General features: G+C 48.1%; 2 protein-coding genes across 3 annotated transcripts; one reads left to right on the forward strand and one right to left on the reverse strand.

The window, feature by feature from the left end:
• Window positions 1-10,875: 10,875 nt before the first annotated feature.
• LOC123398022 (heavy metal-associated isoprenylated plant protein 39-like) lies at window positions 10,876-12,368 on the forward strand. 2 transcript variants are annotated; one of them, XM_045092535.1, is made up of 3 exons: window positions 10,876-11,149; window positions 11,297-11,375; window positions 11,484-12,368. In XM_045092535.1, the coding sequence occupies exons 1-3, from the start codon at window positions 11,141-11,143 to the stop codon at window positions 11,927-11,929; spliced, it is 534 nt and encodes a 177-aa protein (XP_044948470.1). In that variant the 5' UTR covers window positions 10,876-11,140; the 3' UTR covers window positions 11,930-12,368. The 2 variants fall into 2 exon arrangements, with proteins under 2 accessions (XP_044948470.1, XP_044948471.1); XM_045092536.1 differs by having other exon boundaries at window positions 10,878-11,149; window positions 11,300-11,375.
• Window positions 12,369-12,459: 91 nt separating this feature from the next.
• On the reverse strand, window positions 12,460-14,122 carry LOC123398021 (probable transcription factor At3g04930). Its single transcript, XM_045092534.1, is given in 2 exon segments — window positions 12,460-13,747; window positions 13,749-14,122. Coding segments are annotated over 2 exon segments (1,194 nt in total). The 5' UTR covers window positions 13,979-14,122; the 3' UTR covers window positions 12,460-12,783.
• Window positions 14,123-15,662: the final 1,540 nt, after the last annotated feature.

Consider the following 15,662-nt stretch of genomic DNA (forward strand, 5'->3'; position numbering starts at 1 on the left):
ACCATGAGTGGGGGTGAGCCTACCAAATTTATTAAAGCACCATAATAATCAATTGTATGGCTACCCAGGGAATTTCCGCCTACGATGGTGTCAACAACATACCTATTCCAAGGGGAAATACACACATAAAAGCTGCGAAGCAGGACAGTAGTTTATTGCTCACGAGTAGATCTACTCTGAGCATTGCAAATCCTATACCAAGCATCCTTTAAGTTTTCTTCCTCATTTTGTTTGAAATTGAGAACTTCACTCTCGGGAGTATCGTTCGAAATGGTAGGTCTAGACATGGGGACAGGTAGACTATCCCACAGAAGCAGGCAGAAAGCAAGCGAAAGAAAAGGGCGAACAAAAAAGGTAAAACAATTGTAAATTTTTGTTTTTTAGCAGTGGGGGAGAGGAAAACGGGAGGCAAAAAAGTAAATGCAAGAGATGAGTTTGCGACACTTACTTGGATAACCTTCACTTGATGCTCCCCGGCAACGGCGCCAGAAATTCTTCTTGCTAGCTCTTGAGCTTGCGTTGGTTTTTTCCCTTGAAGAGGAAAGGGTGATGCAGCACAGTAGTAGTAAGTATTTCCCTCAGTTTGAGAACCAAGGTATCAATCCAGTAGGAGTATCAAGATGAAGCACCGATGTACCTGCGCAAAAACAGCAAACTTGCACCCAACGCTACAAAGGGGTGGTCAATCCCTTCACGATTGATTGCAAGGTGAGATCTGAAGGCGGAAAATGCAAAAAAGTAAAAGTGTAGGGCTGAAAATATGATGTAAAGTAGACCCGGGGGCCATAGTGTTCACTAGAGGCTTCTCTCAAAATAGCAAATATTACGGTGGGTGAACGAATTACTGTCGAGCAATTGATAGAACCGCGCAAAGTCATGACGATATCTAAGGCAATGATCATACATATAGGCATCACGTCTGAAACAAGTAGACCGATACCTTCTGGATCTACTACTATTACTCCACACATCGACCGCTATCCAGCATACATCTAGTGTATTGAGTTCATGACGAATAGAGTAACGCCTTAAGCAAGATAACATGATGTAGAGGGATAAACTCAAACCAATGATGTAAACCCCATCTTTTTACCCTTGATGGCAATAACACGATGCTTGCCTCGCTACCCCTTCTGTCACTTGGTGAGGTCACCGCACGGTATGAACCCAAAACCAAGCACTTCTCCCATTGCAAGAATCATAGATCAAGTTGGCCAAACAAAACCCACAACTCAAAGAGAATTAATGGGGTATGAAATCATGCATATAAGAGGTTAGAAGAAACTCAAATAAGATTCATAGATAATGTGATCATAAATCCACAATTCATCGGATCTCGAGAAACACACCGCAAAAGAAGATTACATCAGATATCTCTCCATGAAGATCATGGAGAACTTTGTATTGAAGATCCAAGAGAGAGAAGAAGCCATCTAACTACTAGCTATGGACCCGAAGGTCTATGGTGAACTACTCATGCATCATCGGAGAGGCAATGGTGTTGATGAAGAAGCCCTCTGTATCTGAATCCCCCCTCCGGCAGGGCACCAGAACGTGCCCGAGATGGAATCTTGCGGAGACAGAAGCTTGCGGTGGCAGAAAAGTATTTTCGTGGATCTCTCCCGTGGTTTTGGATTTTTCGGGGATTTATAGGCGGAAGAATTAGGGCAGAGGAGCCATAGGGGGCCCACAAGCCTACTAGGCGCGAGCCCCCCTGGCCGCGCCTAGCGGGCTTGTGGCCTCCCCTGGTGGCCTCTGCCTTGGTTCTCACGCTCCTTGTGTATCTTCTGTTCCGGAAAAAATCTTTTCTGAGGTTTTATTCCGTCTGGACTCCGTTTAATATTCTCCTCTGAAAAGGGTCAAAAACACGGAAAAAATAGGAACTGGCACTTGGCACTGAGTTAATAAGTTAGTCCCAAAAATATGTAAAAGGCCTACAAAACATACAAAGTTTGACAAGATAATAGCATGGAACCATCAAAAATTATAGATACGTTGGAGATGTATCAGCTTCGGAGGTGGATCGGGAATAGTCCAAGAATTCTCATTGCACAAGATATTATTCAATAGAATCTCATCTTGTTCCACAGTTCGTTCCCTGAAAACACAACCAGCACAACTATCTAGGTGGTCCCTATAAGTATCGGTTAGTCTATTATAGAAGATATCAAGTATTTCATTCTTCTCAAGAGGGTGATCAGGCAAAGGATTCAGCAGCTGGACAAGCCTCCCCCAAGCTTGTGGGAGACTCTCTTCTTCAACTTGCACAAAGTTATATATTTCCTGCAAGGCAGGTTGTTTCTTATGGACAGGAAAATATTTCTCGGAGAAGTAGTAGATCATATCCTGGGGACTACACACACAACCAGGAGCAAGAGAAGTGAATCAAGTCTTAGCATCATCCTTTAGCGAGAAAGGAAATAGCTTAAGTATATAGTAGTGGCGTATCTCTTCCTCACTCGTGAATAGGGTGGCTATATTTTGCAGCTTAGTAAGATGTGCTACAACCGTTTCAGACTCATAACCATGAAAAGGATCAGATTCGACCAAAGTGATTAACTCAGAGTCGACAGAGAATTCATAATCCTTATCGGTCACAAAGATAGGCGAAGTAGCAAACTTCGAGTCCTAGCGTTCAGAGATTTTTCTTTCCACTTGCGCAGTAATTTCTCAATATCATAGCTATGCTTACAAGCAAGAAAGTCCTCAGCTATCTCTCCCTCCATAACATAACCCTCGGGTATATCAGGCAATTCATATCTAGGAGAGCTAGTTCTAACAGGTGAAATAGCAGGTTCTACTTCAATAATTTCAGCAGACTCAGAAGTATTATCACATTCAGCAGCAACTCTAGCAATTTGTGCATCTAGGAATGCACCTAGTGGCAAAGCAGTATCAAGCAAAGCATCATCACAAGAATCATGGATAGCAGAAGTAGCATCATCAACCACAGGCGACACATCCGAATTTCTAGCAGGTGGTGGTGTCGCAAACTTACTCATAACTGAAGGTGAATCAAGTGCAGAGCTAGATGGCAGTTCCTTACCTGTCCTCGTAGTTCAGGGCAAGACTTTAGTTTTTGGATCTCTCGAATTCCTCATCATGATCAACAGACGTAAATCCCAAGTGACTCAGAGAATAGTGCTATGCCTCCCCGGCAACGACGCCATAAAATAGTCTTCATAACCCACAAGTATAGGGGATCGCAACAGTTTTCGAGGGTAGAGTATTCAACCCAAATTTGTTGATTCGACACAAAGGGAAGCCAAAGAATATTCTGGAGTATTAGCAGTTGAGTTGTCAATTCAACCACACCTGAAAGACTTAGTATCTGCAGCAAAGTATCAGTAGCAAAGTAGTGTGATAGCAAGAGTAGCAACGTAACAGTAGCAGCAGTGACAGCAGTAGCGGTAACAATAGCAGCAGTGACAGCAGTAGCGGCAAAGTAACGTAGAAAGGACCAGTAGGAAAACCTCGTATGCATTGGATCGGTGATGGATAATTATGCCGGATGACATTCATCATGCAACTGTTATAACATGGGGAGATATGTAACTAGCTCCAGTTCATCAATGTAATGTAGGCATGTATTCCGTATATAGTCATACGTGCTTAAGGAAAAGAACTTGCATGACATCTATTGTCCATCCCTCCCGTGGCAGCGGGGTCCTAATGGAAACTACGGGATATTAAGGTTCTCCTTTTAATAGAGAACCGGAACAAAGCATTAACACTTAGTGAATACATGAACTCCTCATACTATGGTCATCTCTGGGAGTGGTTCCGTCTATTGTCACTCAGGGGTTGCCGGGTCATAACACATAGTAGGTGACTACAACTTGCAAGATAGGATCAAGAACACAAATATATTGATGACAACATAATAGGTTCAGATCTGAAATCATGGCACTCGGGCCCTAGTGACAAGCATTAAGCATGGCAAAGTAGTAGCAACATCAATCTCAAAACATAGTGGATACTAGGGATCAATCCCCACCAAAACTAACTCGATTACATGATAGATCTCATCCAACCCATCACCGTCCAACAAGCCTACGATGAGATTACTCACAAACGATGAAGAGCATCATGGAATTGGCGATGAAGGAAGGTTGGTGATGACGACGGCGTCGATTCCACCTCTCCGGAGCCAAGAACGGACTCCACATCTGCCCTCCCAAGGAAGAACAGGTGGTGGCGGCGGCTTTGTATCGTAAAACGCGATGAACTCTTCTCCTTGATTTTTTTTGCTGGGCGAAAGGGACTAAATAGAGCTGGAGTTGGAGGCGGCGTAGCCCCGAGGGCCCCACAAGCCTGCTAGGTGCGGCCAGGGGGCCGTGCCTCCTGGGCTTGTGGGCTCCTCGCTCCATGCCTCCGGTTGATTCTTGTGCCAGTATTTTTTATATATTCCACAAAAAATCCTCGTAAATTTCCAGGTCATTTCAAGAACTTTTATTTCTGCGCAAAAACAACACCATGGCAATTCTGGTGGAAACTGCGTTAGTCCGGGTTAATTCCATTCAAATCATGCAAATTAGAGTCCAAAACAAGGGCAAAAGAGTTCTCCAGGTCCTTTATTTTCGCCTATTCAAACTTTGGTGGACGGGTTCTCCAGGTCCTTTAAGATGAGGACACACGGCCGATATTTCCATATCGCCCTGAGAATGCATCGTGTTGGCGAAGCTGACATCTGGTTGATGGCGTTGCTCACGGTTTATTTTATACCTAAAAGTTGATGCTCGGTTTTATCAATACTTGTGAGGACTAGTTGACTAGAGTCGGCCACTAACAAAAAATCTAGTACATGTAAAAATCTAGACTGGAGGAAGCCCATTATGTTGAAAATATGCCCTAGAAGTAATGATAAATAGTTATTATTATATTTCCTGTTTAAAGATAATCGTTTATTATCCATGCTATAATTGTATTGAATGAAAACATAGATACATGTGTGGATACATATACAAAACAACGTCCCTAGCAAGCATCTAGTTGGCTAGCCAGTTGATCAATGATAGTCAAGGTTTTCTCACTATGTGCAAGTGTTGTCACTTCATAAATGGATCACGTCATTAGGAGAATCATGTGATGGACTAGACCCAAACTATGAACGTAGCATATTGATCGTGTCATTTTATTGCTATTGTCTTCTGCGTGTCAAGTATTTGTTCCTATGACCATGAGATCATGTAACTCAGTGGCACCGGAGGAATACCTTGTGTGCATCAAACGTCACAACGTAACTGGGTGACTATAAAGGTGCTCTACAGGTGTCTCCAAAGGTGTCCTTAAGTTAGTATGGATCAAGACTGGGATTTTTCACTCCGTGTGACGGAGAGGTATCTCGGGGCCCACTCGGTAATACAACATCACACACAAGCCTTGCAAGCAATGTGACTAAGTGTAAGTCACGGGATCTTGTATTACGGAACGAGTAAAGAGACTTGCCGGTAATGAGATTGAAATAGGTATGCGGATACCGACGATCAAATCTCGGGCAAGTAACATACCGAAGGACAAAGGGAATGACATACGGGATTATATGAATCCTTGACACTGAGGTTCAACCGATAAGATCTTTGGAGAATATGTAGGATCCAATATGGTCATCCAGGTCCCGCTATTGGATATTAACCAAGGAGTACCTCGGGGCATGTCTACATAGTTCTCGAACCCGTAGGGTGTGCCCACTTAAGGTTCGATGATGTTTTAGTATAGTTGAGTTATATGTGTGGTTACCGAATATTGTTCGGAGTCCTGGATGAGATCACGGACGTCACGAGGGTTTCCGGGATGGTCTGGAAACGAAGATTGATATATAGGATGGTTTCCTTTGGTTGCCAGAAAGTTTCGGGCAATTCCGGCAGTGTACCGGGAGTGATGAATGGGTTCCGGGAGTTCACCGGGAGGGGCCCACCCACCCGGGAGTGAGCCCAAGGGCATAGGGTGGCGCCACATGTCCCTAGTGGGCTGGTGGAATCAGCCTAAGAGGCCCATGGCACCACTTATAGAAATACTAAAAAGAAAAGAAAAAGAAAAGGAAAAAGAGGAGGTGGGAAGGAAGGAGTGGACTCCTTCCCCCAAACAGAATTGGGGTGGGAGTCCACCTCCCCCTTGGCCGGCACACCCCTTGAGGGCTTGGCCCTCAAGGCAAACCTCCTCCCCCCCTCCCTCCTAAATATAGTGGTGTTTTAGGGCTGATTTGAGATAACTTTTGCCACGTGCAACTCAGATCTAGACACCATAGTTTTACCTCTAGATTGTATTTCTGCGGAGCTCGGGCGGAGCCCTGCAGGAATAGATCCTCACCACCACCGGAGCGTTGTCACGCTAACGGAGAACTCATCTACTTATCTGTCTTGCTTGCTGGATCAAGAAGGCCGAGATCATCGTCGAGCGGTACGTCTGCTGAACGCGGAGGTGCCGTCCGTTCGGCACTAGATCGGAACGGATCGTGGGACGGATCGCGGGACGGTTCGTGGGGCGGTTCTTGGGGCTGATTGAGGGACATGAAGACGTTCCACTACATCAACCGCATTTCTCAACGCTTTCTGTTGTGCGATCTACAAGGGTACGTAGATCCAAATCTCCTCTCGTAGATGGACATCACCATGATAGGTCTTCGTGTGTGTAGGAAATTTTTTGTTTCCCATGCAACGTTCCCCAACACATTATTGATTACTTGTGTGATCCAAGTGAAAGGGTGGACAGGGTTGTACGGCGTATGGCTTTCAAATATGTGGATGATGAACTTTATCATCGAACACTTGATGATATTCTTTTGAAGTGCTTGGACGAAGACCAAGCTAGAATTGCTATGGGAGAGGTACATGAAGGTATTTGTGGAACTCATCAGTCGGCTCCCAAGATGAAGTGGTTGTTGTGTCGTGTTGGGTTCTATTGGCCGACGATGATTAATGATTACTTCAGATATTATAAAGCATGTGAAGCCTGACAAAAGTTTGGTGATTTTCAATTGGCTCCTGCTGCCATGTTACATCCTATTGTCAAACTATGGCCCATTAGAGAATGGGGTTCAGACTTCATTGGAGAAATCCATCTGTCTTCTTCAAAGGGGCATTGGTTCGTATTGGAGGCAACCGATTACTTCACTAAATGGTCTGAAGCAATACCTCTCCAGAACATGACACATACAGAGGTAATTCAATTCATAACCGAGCACATTATTCATAGATTCGCCATTCCGCAAACATTAACTACAGATCAAGGTTCATCTTTCGTGTCACATCAAGTTAGAGAATTTGCCGAATCTTATAAGATAAAGTTGAGAGACAAGTTAAGAGTGGCAAGGGCTTATAATAAAAAGGCCAAATTGAAGAATTTTCAAGTTGGCGGTCTCGTGTGGGAAGTGATCCTACCGGTTGGTTCAAGAGATAGAAAATTTGGGAAGTGGTCTCCAAACTGGGAAGGTCCTTTAAGATTACAAGGGTAGTTCCTCGAAACTCATATTTGGTGGAATCAATTCAAGGGATAATGCTACCTCGAGCTCTCAATGGCAAGTATCTAAAAAAATACCACCCGAGTGTGTGGCAAGAAGCTTAAGTGAACATGGCCGATATAGATTTATCTCCCTGAGCATATATAAATGATCGATGGAGTGTTGACATCATCCTTAGAACAAATGCATTGCTGATTATTTTCCGGCATACAAACTTTGCCGAAAAACAGGGGGCATGTGTTGACACCAGATTTTGGCACGGAAGAAAATCTTATTAAGATGAATTCAAATAAAGAAATGCTCCAAATGAAAAGGTTTTATGGTGTTGACATGAACATTTATGAAGTTTGGGCCATCGCTGACCGGTCTCATCTCGAAGGCCGAAACTGTGTTCGAAGTGCTGAGATTTCATATTCAGAGTACTGTTCAGCCGATTAAGCCCACAAGACAGCCTCATATGGGAAAATGTTCAACAGGAATTGTCTTTGTCTCATCGAAACGATCGATTTTAATATAAAAATCATGTCGATCGGGGATCGTATGCAAAAGTTAGAGTCATCGGAGTACGGTCCTACCACAAGGTGAAATTGGCGCGAGGGATTAGACAATTGTGTGATGGATGGCGCGAGGTCTCGTGAGGGATCACGCAAGCTGTCTGATGGATGGCGCAAGGTCGCCCAAGGGATCATACAAGTTGTCTGATGGGTCGCGCGAACTGTTTGACCCTCTAGGACGTGATTTGATGTATTTTTCTTGTAAGGAAAGCCTAGATGAGTCCTTTGCTTGTACGAAAAGTCCAGCCGCCTCTTATATGGTGGAGGTGGCGGCCGATTAAAACAACACACAATCGAACAAAACAATCTACTACTTTTTGCCCTAGTTTTTACATATCTCCCTTGTTCTTTCTCTCTCGTTCTTCTTTCGTTCTTCTTGTTGAAGGGCAGCGATCCTCAAGGCTCTAGGGGCCAAGCGAGTCGGCCTAGGGCAGCCCATAGCCACCACACTCCCTGACGGGGTCCATCCTGGGCGTGTGGGGCTTCGGGTCTTTAAAATCATCCGCCGACTGTCTTGTGTATCACATTGTCGGTCAGATCTCCTTCGACATGAGATGTGGTGCATCACCCCAGCATCGAGGGCACACGTGACGTGTTCGTGTGTCAACAGTTTTGTAACAGGCTCATGCCATGTGAGCAAGCCATATGTGGGTTGTTGGACCTACGGCCTTGTGCCATTTAGTGGGCTTTTTTCATTTATGTGTTTTGTGCGTTTTCTGTACTCAACTGATATGAGTGTAATGCAGCAAATGACACATGGATGCATTCTCTGCTTGATTGTAACATGGAAAAAAGTGTGGCCATTGCGAGATGATGATTCTTCTCTTCCAATATATGGGGATGAAACACCGGATGCAAAACTATGGTTATTCGGGATGAGCGAGACCTTGTCCAATGAGAAATTTGTCGAGGTACTGATCACACTATGGGCAATACGGTATGCAAGGCGTAGAGCTATTCATGAACACGAATTTCAGAGCCCGTTGTCGACGCATCTATTCATTAGCAGATATTTGGAGGATATTAAGGGGCTAGAGGTGAAGGCTTAAGCCGGGACATGCACTAACCAGGACAATGCCTCGTTGGATTTCGCCACCAATAGGACATTGCAAGATCAATGTTGATGGAGTCGTGGCAAAGGCGTGGTTCAGAGGAGCCGTAGGGGGGCGTGTGTCGTAATGAACATGGGCGCTTCCGGGGGGCCTCGGCAGTCGTGTTTGAGGACATCACAAATGTAGAAACCTTGAAGGCACTAGCTTGTCGAGAAGCACTAGCATTAAGCGTCGATCTAGGCATGGAAAGAATACATGTGGCTACTGACTATCTGAGAGTCGTCCGTGAAATAGAAGCGTGAAAGAACCTTGATGGACATTGCATGGTGTTTCAAGAGATCAAAGAGCGAAGCAGATTATTTGGGGCATGCCGTTTTAGTCATGAACATCGCGAATGTAATGGGGAGCCTCATAGACTAGCTTGTATGGCTATGTCTCTTGATGTAGGTCGGCATGTGTGGTTTGATGCACCACTTGCTCATTTAGCATCCCTGTAAACATTGAACTTCTGCAATAAAGTGTGTTGTGATTCACAAAAAAAAACTGATATGGGTCTTCCAATGGTGTTTTATTAGACGATGCTAGACGTCCGACCGGTCACCTCGTGAGCCATCTGATGCGCATGGCATCGAATCTTCTCTTACTACCCACTCTCCCCCCTCGTCCACACGACCCTCTGCTACATTCACAATTACCCCATGCTTGCACCCGCCCGTGAACTCCGGCGAAGCCACGGGCGGGCACATCAGTCGCAGCGCGCGCGCTCTAGCGCGGCTCCGATTGGGCACATCAACCTCGCCACCTACGAGTTCCGACAACCTTCCTCATCGACGGGGTCGCGTCCGCATGATGGATATCGTTGTCGTCGTGTTCTTCTCGCCATGATGATTGCAGATGGGAGTGTATGTTTGTTGAAACTGACGCGGAGCACTATCCGAACGTGACCGAACATCATCACATTGTCCCTAGATTTGGTCTTGATCTAAAGTACTCCAGTTAGTTCAAAAATCACTTACATGATGCTTTTTTGACTGGACACTAATCGAACAAAGGTTTCACACATTTGAGGATGAAATAGAGGATCCGGCTATAGATGCTCTTGCCTTTGCATATCTATATCCTCCATCCACATAGGCAAAAACATCATGTAAGTGGAGTATAAGCCTGTTATTATATTTGCTCTCACGTGTTTCAGTGGAGAATCGGTGAACCGCCAGAACATCAACCAACCATTAGCACCGGTACCTGTAAAAATATGGCTTTAGCTTCGACATTCCAGGCGGTAGTTTAAATTTGAAGGGTGTGTATTAATTTTGCTAAGCTGAGTCTTAGTTGAAAGATGGCACTGATATGCATTTGGTTTTTGCTATTTAGTAGAACTGAGTTTTTCTTGCAACTTTTGCACTTATGAACTTATCCAACGTTTGGTGCAGAGTAACAAGGACCAAAACTCGAACCGGGAACTATAGTGCAACAACCATGTTATAAGAAAACAATCTTTCAACCAGTAGAAGTACAACGATTAGCACGACCAAGTCCTAGCCAATGGTGTTATGGCATATGAGTTGATTTGATTCTCGTCATTGCCACTGTATACAACTTGCAGCAGCGTCACTTGATTTCTCCGGCTACATACACGGCATGTCTGTCCATCTTTCTGATGATTGAAACGCAAACGTGTTGGGACTAGTTAAACCAGTGACTTTGACACTTGCAACGTATGGATGAACCAGAAACAAACAAAGGGCAGTGCGTTCTAGGAACCGCGGTTTAACTGCAAATTGCAACATCTTGTATTAAGAAAGGAGTTCGTTATACTTGTAGTGGTACTAAGATATTAGCTTAAACGCAAGTAGCAGTAGGACTGTGCACGGTGCACCTACGTAGGAGTATGACCAAGCCCCAGTCCAGCCAACATGGCTGTTGCAGAGTTGACTGCCACCTTATATAAACGGCTTGGAAGCGGACAGGCTCTGCATCACAAAAGCGTCTTCCTCTGCACACGCTAGAGTCCCCAACAAGTCCAAGGGCGTCACAGGCTCACGGCTAGCTAGCTCACAAATCACAGGTTCACAATGTCCAAGGTAACTAGCGATCATGTTCATTCGTTTTGCTTGTACTCCGTATGTGTTTGGGGTTCCGTCGAGTGAACTTGAAGCTGTACACTTGTGCTTTTTGATAATCATGTACACTTGTGCTGATCGCTCGTGTTTTCACTTGTGAATGGCCAGCAGAAGATCGTGATCAGAGCTGATCTCATCGGGGAGAAGTGCAAGAGCAAGATCATGTCAACTGTTGCCAAGCTCGAGGGTACCTATCTACCTTCAAGTTCCAAGTTCCAACCCATACTATCTTCTTATTTACCAAATGTATGCAATTTTGTTTCAAAAAAAATAAAAAAATGTATGCAATTTCCAGGGATCAAGTCCATGGACATTGACCAGGACAAGTGCACCCTGACGGTGGTCGGCACCGTCGACCCGGTGCGCGTCGTGCAGAAGCTCAGGAAGTCGTGCTTCGCCGCGACTGTCATCAGCGTGGAGGACGACAAGCCCAAGGAGAAGAAGAGCCCCTGTCAGGAGGCCTGCGAGAAGGCCTGGAAGGACAAGTACGAGAAGGCCTGCAAGGAGAAGTGCGAGGAGGCCTGCAAGGAGCCGTGCTGCGACGACTGCGGCGACAATGGGACGCCGTCGTACAACCACGGGTACCGCTGCACGCCGGGCTGCCACTCCAGCCCCTGCGGCCTGCCCAGCTGCCACTACTACAGCAATGGCTACGGCTACGGCGTGCGCGCGCCGCCGCTGGGATACGCCTGCTACCAAGAGAGGTCACGCGGAGGCGGAGGAGAATGCGGCATCCAGTAAGCCGTTGGTTCATCGTCGTCCTGCAAGAGGAGTATGTATGGCGGTCTGTCGTGTCGTTGGAGTTTTCTTTTCGTACAGTGATGGTTCCTTTTCCATTGTAACACGACGGCTTACTTCGAGTATGATGCTTCAGTCTGTCAATACTACTAGTGGCATATATAAAGTATAATAAAAGCTCACTATTTGTGGATATTGATGGTTACCTGATGAGTTTACATTGGTGGTTCAAAGTTCACTCCGTCTATGCGAAAGGGCAATGAAAAGGAACTTATTTAAAACGAGCCGAGATAAGGGAGTGTGCAGTCTGTCAACAGCTTAATCAAAACAGAATTGACTCAAACTGGATGACAGAAGAAACACCACAGAAGATGGATGCATTGGTGAAACGAAATCACACGAGTTTGAAGGATCATCGATTCGCCGTGCTCCAGGCAGCACATGTATTAGTATTGTTTTCAGTTTCCTTTCTCTTGTTACTCTTTTGTCATTAGAAAAAAAAATGTCAAATTACGACTTGCAGGCCATAAATCTCGAGACTCAAAACCCTTGACTGCATTTCTCGAATGACTTATACGACTCATCACATCCCTAGAATAAAGTGAGCTACAAGCAATGACAAACTTTGATCACCATCCCATCTACAGATCAAAGTGCCATCCCTAACCTTATGACGACAAGTACATGTAATGCAACTAAGCGGCCCAAGTGGCCAAGCGTATAACGAGAAGCACACCACCAACTCTGTATGTATGCCTTTTCCAATGCCGCATTGACAGTAAACAAATACTCGCTACTCTTTAGAGAAAAAATGTTACCTCCGAATCGGAGATTTTTTACAGCACAATACGAGGTAATCAGCTTTGTGATGACCTGAGTTGTTGTAGCGCCGCCATGACCTGCTCCCGGACAAGCTCAATCCTCTTGAGGTAGACCTCCAGCTCAAGAACCTGCTGCTGCCTCCACTTGTCATCCCCGGGCACCCGAGGGCTCAGTCCAGCCACCCCAAGACCAGCGCCAAGAATATCAGCACCCCCGAATCCCATGCCCAATCCCAATCCTGGTACGTTCTGCCCAGGAACAGCAACCGAGCTGATGAGCTCCTTGAGCAGCGGTGACAGGATACTCCTGACATGAGCTTCAGAGGGGCCATTGGTTGTCACTGGATAAGGAGGCAATGGTGCTGCCGGCACTGAAGGTGGCTGCGCAATCACCGGCACGGAACTCTCGAACGCAGCCACAGCTGGCTCCTGAGCCACATCGGTTAACATCGGAGCAGGAGTTGCAGGGAATGCGTGCGCCTCCATCTCTTGCGCCGTCCTCTTCCTTCCACGCCGCGAACCCCTGCCCCTGGGGGTGTGCGCAGACGCGCTTCCGCCGCCACCTTCCTCGACCGCAGCAGGCGGCTCAGCGGCGGCAGCAGCGGCGGCTGCTGCAACTGCTGCTGCTTCTGCGGGGTTGATGTCGTCCTCGTCCGAGGCGTCGCCCCCGGCGCCGTCGCGCTTGAAGGCGGGGCGCCAGATGTGGCGCGCGACGTCGTAGATGGCGCCCTCGTGCGCGCTCTTGAAGGCGAAGGCGGCGCCCTGGGACGCCATGCGGGTGGCGCAGACGCGGTACTTCTTCTTGAGGCGGCGCAGCTTCTCGATGAGCTGGTTCTTGGAGAAGTCGAAGGAGAGCTTCCGGCGGATCTCCTCGTAGAAGGGCCCCGTGTCGTACTGGTGGGACGCGAACGCGGTGCCCCGGCGCGACGTGAACTCGAGGAACCCGCGCAGGATGAGCAACTCCTCCTCGTCCGTCCACAGCCTCTGGAACAGCCGCCGCGGCACCCGCCCCCTGCGGCGGAGGCGGCGAAACTGGGCCGGCTGGTTCGGGGAAGACAGTGGCAGCGGCATCGGCAGCGGGGGCTGAAGGCGGTGGGGCAGGGCAGTCGGGGAGCGGGGCCTCCAGGGCGGCGGGTGGGTGGGAGTTATTGGAGGCGTCGCTGTCGGTGCCCTCCTCGTCTTCGTCCGCGGCGGAGGAGGAGGAGCGGGCGGAGGCGGGGTCGTCGGCCATGGTGGTGGCCTGGTGGGAGAGGGATTAGGGGTTCGGGTGGAGTCGAATCGGGTGAACCGGATACGGCGGATAGGAGGACCTGCCCAGACTGACTGCGTGGCGTCGCGCTAGCGGGCAGGAGGAGTGGCTGCACTGCTTTCTTTTCTTTTCTTTTTTCGAGCGGAGCGGCTGCCTTTTGGGGTCCGTTGCCCCGCTGACGCCTGGTGCCAGGCAGAAACAAACTGGACCCAGCTGGGAGGGTGTCGCATCCAACCCAGGATTAGCGAGGTGACTGCAGAGGTACCTACGGACGGAGAGGAATGAGGCGGGGGAAGCGTGACGTCGCTTTTTTAGACAAAAAGGCAGCTCTGTATAAGATTTGTTCAGTACGAACAATGGTCCTGATAATATCAGGAAACACATTAAACCACTAGGACTCTACATCATATTCAACTGACTTTGCTAGAACATAAGCTGCCTCATCAGAGCATCTCTAATGGATGGTGTAAATTTGAACGTATATATCTTCATATATACGTTAGATACACGTTGTTAAATTATACATGTCATAATTTTTCAATGAAACGTGTAAATTAGGACGTATATATTCCCCTCCTTCTTTCCCCCTCTGCAAGATAAGCTTTAGGTGAGATTCAGTAGTGCAGAGAGGTTCAGAGAACAAGAAACACGGAAGTTTCGCCGCATTGCAGCCGTCTCCCTCGTCGCCGGCAGCCTTCCCCGTGGCATCCAAGATGTCCATGGACTCGAGGGTGCCTCCCTCGTTCCATTCCCACCGCTAGGGTGACCGATGGGCCACCACAGCGACGGGCCCAACCTCGTCTCCGACGAGTACCCGAAGCCGAAACCCTGCAGCAGGTGGAGCAGCAGCAGTAGGTAGCTCGGCGTGCCCCGCACCCCGCCGCCCGCAGCGCACCCCGCCCCGCACCCCGTCGCCCGCAGCGCACCCTGCCGCCCCGCACCCTACCGCCCGCAGCGCCCTGCCGCCCCGCACCCTGCCGCCCGCCGCGCCACCCCGCACCCCGCAGCGCCGCCGCCGCCCGCAGCGCCGCCCCGCACCCTGCCGCCCGCAACGCACCCGCCCCGCACCCTGCCGCCCCGCAGCGCCACCCCGCACCCCGCAGCGCCCCCGCCGCCCGCAGCGCCGCCCCGCACCCTGCCGCCCGCAACGCACCCCGCCCCGCACCCCGCCGCCCGCAGCGCACCCCGCCCCGCACCCCGCACCCCGCCCCGCACAGCGCCGCCTGCACCCCGCCCGCATGCCAGATCTAGCGATTTACACGATCCACGAGCGTGGCTGGCTCGTGTTTACTTCCACGCCTCCTACCGTCGTGGATGGGCGTGGATAGTGTACACGTCGTTTTACACGAGCCGCTGGAGGGTAAAATATTGCTGGGATGTTATATGTTTGCTGTACACCTTCATATAGAGGATCCACTAGAGATGCTCTTACAAGAACGAATAAGAGTATCTCCAGCCGTTCGTCCCTCAGGGCGTAAAATGAGTAATGCTACATCTACAAATGATTACTTCAAATTTTTACGTACAAACTGATGTATAGTATTGTGATTAGTAATTGGGGCATGAGTGGCCCCACCCTCATTGAAAATTAGGAGGAAGAGAAGAATTAGTTTGGAAGGTTAAGTAAACATTTGTAAGTCTTTATAGGTCTAGCATTATTGGACGT

The sequence above is a fragment of the Hordeum vulgare genome, chromosome 5H, assembly GCF_904849725.1.
Source record: "Hordeum vulgare subsp. vulgare chromosome 5H, MorexV3_pseudomolecules_assembly, whole genome shotgun sequence".
Lineage (NCBI taxonomy): Eukaryota > Viridiplantae > Streptophyta > Magnoliopsida > Poales > Poaceae > Hordeum > Hordeum vulgare.